This window comes from Apodemus sylvaticus, chromosome 2 (genome assembly GCF_947179515.1).
Source record: "Apodemus sylvaticus chromosome 2, mApoSyl1.1, whole genome shotgun sequence".
Taxonomy (NCBI): Eukaryota; Metazoa; Chordata; class Mammalia; order Rodentia; family Muridae; genus Apodemus; species Apodemus sylvaticus.
In genome coordinates, this window is record NC_067473.1 from 75,332,417 (window position 1) to 75,345,759 (window position 13,343).

A 13,343-nucleotide genomic window follows, 5' to 3' on the forward strand; every position below is an offset into this window, starting at 1 on the left:
TTTCTCACTGCCCTGTGTTATTTATTAAATCCATCTAAAGTTACGAAGCCTCTGAGTTGCAGACTCTCCTAAATGCCAACTTTTGTGAGCATTAGCCAACGGCTGTCTGCGAGGCAGCCACACAAACATACAAGTTCTATAGAAACAGAAAAAAATCAGTTAAACTCAGAGAATCGAACAGTTACAAAAGCCCTAGCTTTTACGGTCTGGGATTGGTTTGAATAGGTAAAGTCTGAAGAAAGGCTCGAATATAATCTGGATAATTTGGTTTTCTCCCCAAGATTCAACTCAACCATAAAAATCATCAATTTTCAATGCAACCATGGAAACGGAAAGCTTTAGTAACTCACAAGCCCGGCACATTTGCAGACATCTAGGAGACAGAGATAAGCAACTTACGGATGACAGAGCGTGCTTCAGACCGACGACCTGCGCAGAGGGCGAGGACGAGGTGTCCAGCTCCAGCAGCTGCCTCAGCTTTTCCCTCTCCACAGATATGCTATTGAAAGCCGACCTTAAAGCGAAGTAAACTATAAAGATAGAATCATTACAAAAAGGAACAAAAGAAGAGGCATAATTAAAAACTAAATGTAGAAACTGCACTTCTTATGCAAGCATTTAGCAAAGTGTTCTGAGTTCAGCAAATGCACATTCTACATCGACTCCTTTACAAAAACATTGAATGTGTGGGAGCAAACCCTAATGGAAACTTGTAGGCTCCGGTGACAACATGAAGTGACACAGGTTCATCAGCGTTAGTGTTCCCAGTCCTGAGTGGGAAAGCCTGAGAGTGGGAGAGGCCTGTGTGGATGAGAAACTATGTGGCTCAGTGGAAAAATAGAATCTCTTAACATTTACACACACTGGTCGATCTGCCCAGGTCGCCCATGACATTACGACTTAGAGGTTAAGGTGACCACAGTTTTATGTCCTTAAATTAGGCTAGAAACAGTTAAGAACAAGGCTCACTGGCTATCTGGGAAATATGCTATCGTTGTATCAGAAGAGACAGGCTGCACCTCAACCAGGTGGTCAAAATCAACAACCAGTGAGAGTCAGGTAAAGCCTGGGTGCCACAGCTCCAATGGCTTAGAACAGTCACGCTGTACTGAAGGACAATCAAGGATGTGCAACCTGGATCTGATCAGGAGAGAACCACAGACAGCTGAACATCCTGTTTTTAAAACTGGCTGTATTCTTCAAGGGCACCGAGATGTCAACTTTATGAAAAAGTGCCCCCAATTAATCCCGGCTGAAGAAGCAGGACAGTGAAGAACAATGCTGGGTGTAGACCAGGTACCCAACGGGAGAATGGCATTAAAGACATTTTTCAGAAGCTGACATTGTGACTGGGAGACCAAAGTGTCATTTCTCAGTGACATGTCCCGGGTTAGATAACTTCACTGTACCCAGTATATACACTAGAGCATAAAGCATCAAAGAAGGGCATACGGCACAGGGACCCCACTCTCACACGTCTCGGAACAGTAAAGGCATGTGTGTAGAACGGGCTGGGGATGGGGGACAGTGAGAACTCCAGGCAGAGGCTTTATGCGAGTTCTTTATTCTACTCCTGCAGCTTTTCTATAAGGTCAAAATGATTTCAAAATAAGGGGCCGCCCTGTTTCCTGCTAGTTTCCTCTGACTGCACTCCGATCCCCCTCCTTTGATTTTACAGCCACTCTGATTCCGTGAGAACTTAGAACCAGAATCAGTTAAATGCCCAAACTGGAATTTTCAGAGTCTGAGGCAGGAGCTGTGGAGGGGCCTCAGCAGGTAAAGTGCTTGCTCGCAGGTCTGAGGACCTGTGTTAGATGCCCAGACCTCACACAAAGCCAAGTGTGATACTGGACTCCGCAATCCCCATGCTCCAGGTGAGATGGAAAGTGGGACTAGACTCCCCAGGAGCTCGTAGGCCAGGCAGACTGGGGTATCCAGCAGGGACAACAAAGAAACCCTGTTCTACACAGAGTAAAGTGAGGACTGACACCAAAGGTTGTTTTCTCTCTCTCTCTCTCTCTCTCTCTCTCTCTCTCTCTCTCACACACACACACACACACAGGAGCTGTGGCATGCACAAGCACAAATTCATACACTCAAACACACACACTCATACAGACACACATGCATGCATACACATACAGAGAGAGATTAGAAAAACATAAATCGGTATGACAAAATAATATCTATTAGGTTCTGATTACATAGGGTGCAAGTTACTACCTAGGGTTAAGGGAATCGCTACCTAAAGTACTGATCCTAGAGACCTAGATATTATCTTTCCATTCTCTTCCATTACAGCTTGTCACAGACGGGCAGAAGGAGGAAGGCATTGTGACTGGCTTCTCCAGTGACCTGGTATTTTATTAAATTTCACAGGCTTGCTTTTCCACAGGTTATCGTTAGCCAGGCATGGCCTATTCAATAACAGAAACTAAATACTCGCTACCAACTTGCTTCCTTCATTTGTCAGCAAGATGGAAGACTGCCTCCTGTCTATCGGCAGTTGCTGACTGACTAAGGCTGGGGGACTCAGTGAAAGATCCCGGAGGATAGGGTCCTCCATCACTTATTCATTCGACAACCTTGGGCAAGGTATCTGATGTGGAGATACTGGGAACATTTACTTTATACCCTACAATAAGGTTTAAATAAGACACTGCAGGCAAAGCCTCTAACCCAATGCATTAATGTGATACATAATGAGTGTTGCTAACAGGATAACAGTTATGATGGTGCATGAGAGGACACTCTGGCCTCTTGGCAGAAGACATCCAAGTCTTCCTTGTGGCCTGGGCACCACAATAAACAACTATGTAACGATGAGGTTGGAAAGAGAAAAACAGAGGTATGCACCCCATGGAGAGGCAGAACTGGAGACATGATGGTGGTGACAGGTGAGAGACAGGGCTGGTGGGCAGGCTGTCATTGCCCAACAGGGATGACAGATGGTGTACAACAGCCTAGAGCTTTACAGACATAGATGCAGCCCTGAACCTGCTACCCAGCTGCAGGATCTCCCTGGCTCTGGGCAATGATGGAAGCCCAAGATGAAGAAAGGGCCACTCTCTGGATTGAACCTCCTCAAAGGCCCAGCATGGCCCTTGAAACCACTGGAGGCCATGTTGGTGTCTGCGGTCCAGGCTGCTGTGCTGCTGACCTGACGATGCCCTCGGGCTTTGGTGTCTTAGGGGCCATCCTGATGTGTGTGGCATGTATAGCTCTCTAAGGCCATGTTGGAGTCTCTGCTCCATTCTGAGGGCCATGGGTGGGTAAGTAAGTGTCTTGGTTATAGCCAGGTACCATATTGACGTCTGTGGCCCATGTTAACACCAAATCCCACGTGGCCGTCCCAGGTCTGGACTGCTGCCTTTCCAGGCATGTGAATGTCCATGGGCATGGGAGACCTGTCCCCGCCCCCCTCTGGCCTCACCCCTCTCTGGCCTATGCATGGCTTTCCTCAGCTGATGGCTTCTGGCCTGGACACAGGCAGAGACGACTCATCATCCCTGCTGGGGCTGGACACTAGGAATTTGACCATGCACCAAATGAGTATTCAGACAACACAAAATAGACTTGCTTTTTTCTTTTTTCTTCTGAGCGGGGAGTCAAAGGGGGAGGTGGGCATGGGAAGACTAGGAGGTGAGCATAATCGGGGTGCATGGTGTGTGGTTCCCAAATAATTAAAAAAAAGAGAGAGATGTGTGAGATGCAATGGGGCCTACGTTCTTGAACTCTGAGTGGGTGGAGTAGCGTGATACTTAGCTGCCATCAGGATGATGATCATAAATGAACGCTCATGGGGTAGAGAGTGCGTGACTGAGGACTGACCTGAGCTTGCTGGGCCAAGGAACAGCAGCCTTGAGGGGAGGACCACAGGCCACACAGGGACCTCTCTGCATGCCATGCCTTTTTCCCCTCAGCCTCCCCCCATCCCTGAGATACCCACAGCTGTCCCAGTGGGTCCCTGGGGCTTCCATCTTTCCGTGGATACATTTGTTTCTCCAGACACCATGAGCACGCGCCCGGCTGGCTCTGCTTTCTCAGCTCATCTGTTCCGTCTTTCAGATGCCAGGTGAGGCTTTCTACCAGACTAGCCCATCCCTGTTTATGCTTGTCAAAGGGACAGAATGGGCACTGTCTGCTTCACAGTGTTCAGCTAGGAGAGCAGGCAACAGAGCTCACTAGTAGAGGGCTTGCCCAGTCAGAACACAGCTCTCCAGTCGCCAGTTCCCTCATGCTCAGAAAAAGAAATGTATATGTAAGAACGCAGTGGGCATAAACAGAGAGAAACCCACAGTCCTGTTTTATTGTCAGATATCAAAAACTCCTCCTGGAGGATGAGAAAAATCAGGTCCCCTAAGAGAGAGAGAGAGAGAGAGAGAGAGTGTGTGTGTGTGTGTGTGTGTGTGTGTGTGTGTGTGTGTGTTGAAACAGGGCCTCACTATGTAGCCCAAGTTGGCCTCAAATGTGTGTTCTTCCTGCCTCAGGCTCCCAAATGGCAGGATTATGACTGTGTTCAACCACAGTTGCTTAGCTTTCTTAAATAGCCTAAGACACACCCAGAGGATATTAAAGTGGCCACTCTTGGTCAACTCATGATCCATAACTCCCAGAGCAATGGCTAGAGGCTGTTCCTGGGAGACCATAATTACACTGTAAGACACCATGCTTACTAGCTTTATATCAATTTGACACAAGCTAGAGTTATCTGAAAGGAAGGAACCACAACTGAGAAAATACTTTCAGGAGATCCAGCTATAGGGCATTTTCTTAATCAGTGATCAGTAGGGAATGGCCCAGCCCTCTGTGGGTGGTGCCACCCCTGAGCTGGTGGTCCTGAGTTCTCTAAGAACAGTGAAAAGGCACCCGAGAACACAAGAGTCAGCACAGTAGGGCTTCATTTTTCTTCTTTACGTTCATTTTTGCATGCATACAGTGTGTGTGTGTGTGTGTGTGTGTGTGTGTTCAAGGAAGCATCCTTTTTTTTAATCTACCTTTTATGTTTTTGGCAGGGAGGGTTGTACAGGGTCATTCAATGGAGTAACATTCCTAAACTATCTGGAATGACTTGATGATCTGTAATCTGTTTCTTTCAAGTTTCAACCCTTACACGGTGTTCATAGCTGTAAAATACCTTTTACCCCACTATTCAATCTGAATTAATTTAGTGAATTGCATTAGTGACTTTTGCTAATTAATCCTACTTGTTTCTGAGTACGCATGTCAATGCACTTGCTCGGCACACTAACAGTGAACTCTAACTGTGAGCAATGCATGAACAGCCCTTTCCTCAGGTCCTGCACCACTGTGACAAACACAGCTTTTCCTTCAAGGCTTCCGGAGCTTAAACCAGCTCAGCAAGTGACCATTCAACCCCAATTTGCCACCAGAGAACACCCCGGGCACTCAGGAATAAAGAATTTGCCTTTGTTCTCATTTTTGTTTTCATATTTGTAAATGAGCATTTCTATCGTGGATAGGATTCCGGGAAGTTTGTTTCTCTCCTGTGTCAGAAGGAGAGTGTCTCCTTCTGTGGTGGTCTGGATGAGAATGGCTCATATATCTGAAAAGATCGGGTCCCAGTTGGTGAACTGTTAGGATTAGGAGGCGTGGCCTTGTTCGAGGGGTGTGTGTCACTGCAGTGCGTCACAGGAACTCAGAAGCAGCACAGAAGAAGTCCCATCCATGTACTCTGTACCATTTCTCCCATGGTAACACTTTATCAACCACAGCACAATATAAACCCAGGACAGGGATGGTAGAGAATCGGCGTGTGCTCAGATTTCTTCAGAATTACATGCACTCATTGGTACATGTGTATGGCGACAGGTTAACATGAGTCATCACATTGGAAAACTCCTATAACCAGTGCCTTGATCAGAATGCAGAACTGTCCATCACCACAAAGGTCCCTTTATCATTACATCCCCAGTCCTCATCCCCTCCCCCTCACTGTTCCTAAACTCTGGCCTCTACTAATTTCTTCCATCATTTACAAAGTGAACCCACTGAAGTTATTTTCATTCCACTATGTCTTTGTGCTTTCTCTAGATTGTTGCATATATAAAAGCATGTCCCTATTTATTGCTAAGTAGTTTTCCACTGCATGGGTATACCATGGTTTATTTAACTATGCATCTGCTGAAGGACATTGAATTGCTTCTAGTGTTTGGCCAGTACAACAAATCTGCTTGTAATATTTTAGTTTTGTGTTGTTAACAATAACAATGCAGGCTCTACTTCTGAGCCACAACCCCAGCCTGTCCCAAACATCTCTGTACAGCTGTTCCCCATAACTGTTTTCAGTGCTCTGAACCACATGCTCAGGGGCACAGTGGTTGAATTTTTATGGTAGGTACGTGCTTAGTTTTATTTACTGGTAGGCCACCGTCTTCCATGGTCACCAGTCACCAGTGAGATATCTGGTTTCTGGGGTCCATTAAGAGGCTGCTCTTCTAAGAGTGTGCAACAGGCCTCAGAGCAGCAGCATTTGCATTTCTGGAATGGCTAACATAAACCATAAACCCACATTTCTGTTTTCATAGAAAGAATAATGCTAGAGTACGTGCCTTTATATGGATGTGTTTAAAGTTAATTCCTACAAATGGATTCTTCAGAGAGGAACTGCTTAATAGGGGTTGAAAACGGGTGATATAAATGCCATATTAATCCAACCATCCGCATATGAATGCTCCGATTGTAGAGTATGGAAGGCCCTCCACACTCTAATACATTCTAAATCACCTTTAGATGCTTAAGTACCTGTACATGGAAGATCAGTATAGAGTTGCTGTCCTGTTTTGTTTAGAGGGTAATGATGATAGAAAAAGTCTGTGCTCAAGATAGATGCAAACTTTAAAACATTTTCCAAAGCCAAAGCCAGGCAGTGGTGGCGCACGCCTGTAATCCCAGCACTTGGGAGGCAGAGGCAGGCAGATTTCTGAGTTCGAGGCCAGCCTGGTCTACAGAGTGAGTTCCAGGACAGCCAGAACTACATAGAGAAACCCTGTCTTGAAAAACCAAAAATAAATAAATAAATAAATAAATAAATAAACAAAACAAACAAACCATTTTCCCATAGGTTCCGTCAGCTAAATCCCAAACCCTCAATGCCTCCTCCATGCTGCCAAAACCAAAATCTTTGCAACAACATCTACACTGACAAAGACATAAATAAAAATGAGGCTTTCGAAAGCCTTATCAGAGCAGAAAATGAGCCTACTGAGAGATTCCCTGAGGACGCCCCAGACTCAAGGCACAGGGCGTGTTAGTGAGATGTCGTGGAAGCTGTAACTGCAGGGATGGATGGACTGGTTAGAGCTGCAGAACCATAGAGAGATTAGACTGCTGCAGGTCCAGAGACTAAATACCATATATAGGGCTAATTCTAGTCCTCTCGAACATTCCTTGCTTACCTCTGGGTTGGAACTAATGCCTTATGACTAATAGATTTAAAAAACAACAACAAACAGACAAACAAATAAAAAATACCTTTTGGAACTAATTAACTTAAAGCTAAGAATGTCATCAGATAGTATTTGAGCCTACAGAAAATCTCCCTGCTCACTGCAATCACTTCTCTGGTGTATCTACTGATGTATTTGAAACCTGCCTTGATTTGTGACTTTCCTGTTCTTTAAAACTTCATTAAACTGCTTGCACATCGGAACATAGAATTTGGGGCAACCTAGATCTATGTTCCTGGGTCACAGACACTAAAATTGGCTCCAGAATAAACTATTCTTCCCTTAAAGATGATATGTGTAGTCTTGTACTGACAGACATTTCCGTCACATGTGTCAGGAAGCAGGAAACCCCATTCACCTTTATGAGCGACATGGCACAGATCCTCCTGCATCTTGGAGAACTCTGACGACGCTTCGGAACCATCCGAGTAAGACTTCTCTTCTCCAAAGTCCAGGGTTGACAAGTTAGGATTGGAGGAGTGCAATCTCACAGGGCCAGGAAAAGGTTTAGGGACCTAAAGTGACAGCACAAGGAGAGATTTGTATTCAGAGTAGCACCTCCATGACTGGGACTGATTAAGGGGGCATCTTAGAAGTGCATCTTCCCACCGAGGGATAGCTTCAAAAACAACTAATAAAAACTGGGGAGAAGCCACGTACGGCCACTGGCATCCTATAAAACTACAAATGGGCAGGAAATCACATGCTGTCTCAGACACAGTAGAAACTTCAGTCCCAGGTTGAAAATGACGATGAATGTCACCGCGTCACTAGGCTGTCAGAGCAAATTGATTCCCACATGACTTTCTACACGTGCACCGGGAGCGTCTACAAGACGAGCCTGCTGCTCACACTTGAGCACACAATGTTCTTTACTCAGAAAGCATCCACGCTCAGCTCCCAGGGACGACAGGAGTTTCTCTAAAAGCTCCAGATTCAGTTTGGCTCTAATAATGTTTCCATCTAGTATGTGGTCTTGCCTATAGCTTAGCTGTGCCTGGGAAAGACAGCTCCTGGCACCCCAAATGGTGGCTCTGGTTGGGGGTTGGGAGTTTGAAGAAAAATGGCAAAAGGGCCTGCAGGATAGAGGCTCAGGCCTGCGAACTCTAAGAGAAGGTAAGGTTCACGGGAAGGGATGCTAACAACAAATGTAGGTCAGAGAGTCCTGGACCACAGCCGCCGCATCACAAGACACACACTACAGCAGAGCATCACAGACAAGCTAGATGTTAAAGGAGGAAAGACCCCAAATCCTCACAAGCGTGGCAGCCCCTCCAACATCAACCCATTTCCCCTTCAGAAACTCTCCTCTGCCCAAGTATCTTCACAGCCTTATCTCTGTGACCAGAGGGTCTCAGGTTTGGGTGTCATCTCTCCACACAAGGCACAGAGATCAACTCCACAGCCTTCACTTTTTTCTGTCCTACTTGAGTGAGAGGCCCCTGCACGTGGTGTGTGGAGAGGCGCCGTGAGCAAGGCAAGCCTGTGGCGAAGCAAAGGTTACCTGCAGTGTTCCTTTAGCATCTTTGCCAATAGCTCTGGACCGCCACCTCCTGTGTGATCGTTTTTCCTTTTTGGGACTTTCAAAAGCTCCACCCTTTGTTTCAAAACAGGAGAGAAAGAGAGAGAAGCACAGACAGTAAGGTCCACCAAAACTACAGGGACAGACGCACAGGACAGTGACCACAGCCACCCCCTTAGGTTTGGCTAAAGCAGCTGGACAGAGGACATCCCATGGTTAGTCAAGTGTGAGGAACGAGAGTGGAGGCAGAAGGCGAACAGAAAAGCAGGCAGGCTAACCTGTATGGCGCTGATGGATGGCGCTGAGTATGTCCGATGCAGGACGTCCATGCTTTCTAAGAGCTGACTCATTTCCAGCAGATAGGCATGGCAGTGTGCCAGGTCTGTGGGAGGAAGGGCAGATGCTCACCACTGTCCCAACACCAGGGAGCACCAGGCTCTGTAGTCCAGATTTGATTACCCCACAGGCTGCCTCAATTTAAATCCAGTGGTGGACTGTGACACAAGTTCTCTGTCCTTTGGGGATAGTTACACATGAAGCTAGAGTACTGAGAGCTAAATTGATGTATTCAGAGTGCTCAGAGGAACGGCCTATAGCAGGAACTCAAAACCCCAGCATCCACACCCCAATGCAGCAACAGGCTCGAAGTTGTACTAGTATCCAGGATCCTGCCTCAGGATGATGGTGACTCCCCGCAGATGGGCCTCGGATGATAGAAAAGCAGGTTAGACTAGACCCTGGTCACTAACTGGAGAAACAGTCCACCCCGCATCTGGCTGGGCTCTGGCTGAGGACGGGGATCCTGCTGAGTAATGGACGGCCCACATGATCGACACAGTCTCTCTGTCTCCAGATGCTCAGAATCACCAGCGTGCCCACGGATCTTAGGCTCCACCCCTAGTTTCTGATTCAGGCATCTGGGTTGGGCCTGGGAATTTGCAATTTTGATAAACCCAGGCCAGCCTGCTGATGCTGGTCCAGGTACAGTGTTCTGAAGACCATTTTGTAGTCCTAGTCTGTGGAGCTAGTAAGTGGCATTATGGGAGGGGTAGAGACCAGAATCCCACTGGAAACCGCATCTCACGGAACACAGGGAAGGCTGCCACCTGACAACTTTCTCTAATAGTGCCCCTAATTCAAGGACACACTGAAATAACTGTGTGTGTGTGTGTGTGTATGTGTGCGTGTCTGTGTATATGTCTTATGTGTTTGTGTGTCTATCTCTGTGTGTCTATATGTGTATTTCTGTGTGTCTTAATGTCTGTGTGTGTATGTGTGTCTGTGTATCTGTTTCTGTGTGCCTGTGTATCTCTGTGTTTGTCTGTCAGTCTAGCTTATTGCTGTATGTCTATTTCTCTCTCTCTCTCTCTCTCTGTGTGTCTGTGTGTGTGTCTGTGTGTGTGTATGTATGTGTCTGTGTGTGTGTGTGTCTGTGTGTGTGTCTGTGTGTGTCTGTGGTGTATGTGTGTGTGTGTGTGTGTGTGTGTGTGTGTAGGCCTAAGGGCACCTCTGGTCTTCTTCAGGAACTCTATTCACTTTGTTTTTTAAGGAAAGGTCTCTCACTTGCCAGAATCTTACCAAGTAGCCTAAGTGTGCCTAACCCCAGAGGATCACCTGTCTCCAGCTCCCCAGTGCTTGGGTTCCAAGCACACACTACCACATCTGTCTTTGCTTGTGGGTTCTGGGTATCAACTCCAGATTTGCATCTTGCATAGCAAGTACTTTAGAAATTAAACTATCCAGCTCTCAACTTCTTTTTAACTCAAAAATTTCCAATTCAAAACTTTCAAATTCCATATGCTCCAGGCCTCACCTTAGACAATTAAGCCTGAACTCTCTCCCCCACTGGAAGCGCCAGTCTGGTTCTCCAGATGAGTTTAGCTAATTAGGCTTGAGAACACTGAGTTACCTTGTGTAGGAGTAATCAATCCTGCCCCTCCCCAGACTCACTCAAGGAATGCTGGGACCGGGTCACCAGGGCGGTACCCCAGACTAATTTAAACAGGATGCTTGGGACAGAGGCATAGGCGCCCCTACATTTTAAAGGGTCCAGATGGCTCAGCAGTTAGGTTAAGAGTATATACTACTCTTCCAAAGGGCCTGACTTCACCCACACTGAGCAGCTCCAGGGGATCAGACGCCCTCTTCTGGTCTCTATGGGCACCTGCACTCACATGCACCCCCATCCCCAATACACACCACACATAAACATAATTTAAGACAGTATAAAAATCTCCATTCTAGTGTAAAGTTCTAGTGTAGACCGCTTACACTGGGCTCTCTCTCCACCTGGCCACTCACTCCCTTAGGGACACTGATTCTTCATCTTGGGTGGGCAGCAGAGTCAGTTTTCTTGCATTGAAGAGATCATGAGCTAATAGTCCCCACCCATGGAGATATGATTTATGGCTCTGGGAGGAACTCGTGCACCCATCCTGGGACTAGATTAGGAAGTCTGTCTGCATCCAGGTGAAGACACTAAGCTCTGTGAGGAGAGCGTGTGCGCTAATGACCTTCATGAGCAGAGTGAGGGGTAGGATGCAGAAGAGTGACTGTAGGGGCTCAAATGCATGTGAAGGCAATACCAAGCATGCATTGGCAGCACCACGGCCAAAAGAGACCCAAGAGTCAGACTGCTACCTTTTGAGCATTTTTCCATGTCCTCTGAAGACTGTAGCCAGAATGGAACTCGCGTGTCTCCACCACAAGAAAATGACAAATTGCTTCCAGCTGGAAATGAATTCTGCTTTGATAGACTGCTACGCTGTTCACAGATGACAAGAGCAGGTTAGAAATCAAGACCCAGCCTGGCAGGGACAACTTCTAAGGGGAAGGATAGCGGGGTGAGCCGGTCCCTAACAGATGCAGTGGGAAGAAGCTTCCTGCAAAACGCCCCACGGGAAACTGGAATACCGCTGGCCACCACCCCAGCTAAGCCACACCGATGGCCTCCACCGTCGTCCTTATCTTCTACGAAATGATGACGCCACAGTAAAGATACTTTGGGAAACAGTCCGCAATCCTGTGTGGCTGTACACATGCTTAGCTGCACTCAACAGCCAGGTGGGTAAAACACAGTTAGTATGGCTCAGAGAAAGCCTGAGTCTTCAGGGATCTCAGATCGCTGCTTACCCAAGCTCCCTGCCTTAATCTGTACTAATTGTATCCTGGATCTGATACTGGTTAAGAGATTACCTGGATAGCACCACCCTCATCTACCCTGCTCCACCCATAAACCCTCCCCTCACTCCTGGAATGTCCCTCTCGGTTCTTTCAGACTTGTTACTGGCAACACAATCATTACCTTCCTGCTGGAAACAGACTCGAACACTCCTGGGGCAGAATCTGTGACAGAGGACCCTGGGAAAAAGTGATTGACATCTCGGGGGAACATGGCGATCTCATTCTGCCGGTACATTCTGTGGTGACGAAGCTTGGACACCCACTCGTCAAAAGCTTCTTCTGACTTCACCTGCAGGGGAGTTGAATTGAGAGATGTAGAAGAGAGCCACTGGCTAAAAAGGATCAGTTATTTATCGAAACAACGCCACTTCTGACCTGCTCTCTTTGAGCTAGCGTACGTGAAAAAGAAGAGATTGCATTTACTGTCTTGGTTTCATTTTATGCGGTTTCAGAGAACACCTGAGGAAGAGACACAGTCACAAAATACCATACGTCTCCTTTGAGGTGTGTTAACCACCATGCAACTTTTAAGAATGCAAACAACAATTTTACTAAACAGCAAAGAATCTAAAACTCACATTTATTTCTTAAAATGTTTCCAAGTTCTCTCGCCTGAGACTAGTCCACTCCCTGCTGAATCTGTCAGTTCTGTTCTTCATGTAAATGCCTGTAGCTCAGACTTTATGAAAAAGTCTGAACTGATGACACAGCAGGTGTTCCCTGAAATACTGGCCTGCAGGCGTCCACTCTGTGAAGGACGCACGGCCGGAAGGAGCTGCTAATGCACGAGCCGGTTCACTGAAAACCATTTTGTCACTTTCAGAAAAAGGAAAAATATCTGACAAAGCATTGTAGAGTACTATTATTGTTATTTTTTAAAATGATTTATTTTATGTGTATGAGTGCTCTATCTGCATGGACACCTGAATGTCAGAAGAGGGCGCCAGATCTCATTATGGATGGTTGTCAGCCACCAAGGGGTTGCTGGGAATTGAACTCAAACTCTGGAACAAAGGTCAGAGCTCTTAACCACAGAGCTATCTCTGCAGCCCCCTCATTGTTGTTATTATTATACAAATATTTATCCATTCCCTCCATAGATAGGAAATATAAATATCCACTTTCTAGGAAGGATGTTTTCAGTTGACAATTTTTATTTATTTATTTGA

The 13,343-nt window shown here is 46.5% G+C and overlaps 1 protein-coding gene across 11 annotated transcripts in view; it reads right to left on the minus strand.

The window, feature by feature from the left end:
* Positions 1 to 13,343, minus strand: part of Osbpl3 (oxysterol binding protein like 3) — a 163,831-nt gene that overhangs the window by 39,630 nt on the left and 110,858 nt on the right. For 9 of the 11 annotated variants that reach the window (XM_052173716.1, XM_052173707.1, XM_052173708.1 and 6 more), the window contains 6 exons: positions 12,296 to 12,463; positions 11,632 to 11,755; positions 9,270 to 9,373; positions 8,974 to 9,066; positions 7,828 to 7,984; positions 400 to 530 (listed from right to left, as the gene is read on the minus strand). In XM_052173716.1, coding sequence (XP_052029676.1) covers positions 400 to 530; positions 7,828 to 7,984; positions 8,974 to 9,066; positions 9,270 to 9,373; positions 11,632 to 11,755; positions 12,296 to 12,463 — 777 coding nt within the window. The remainder of the gene's footprint in view (positions 1 to 399; positions 531 to 7,827; positions 7,985 to 8,973; positions 9,067 to 9,269; positions 9,374 to 11,631; positions 11,756 to 12,295; positions 12,464 to 13,343) is intronic. The other 2 variants (XM_052173718.1, XM_052173715.1) reach the window with 1 other exon arrangement.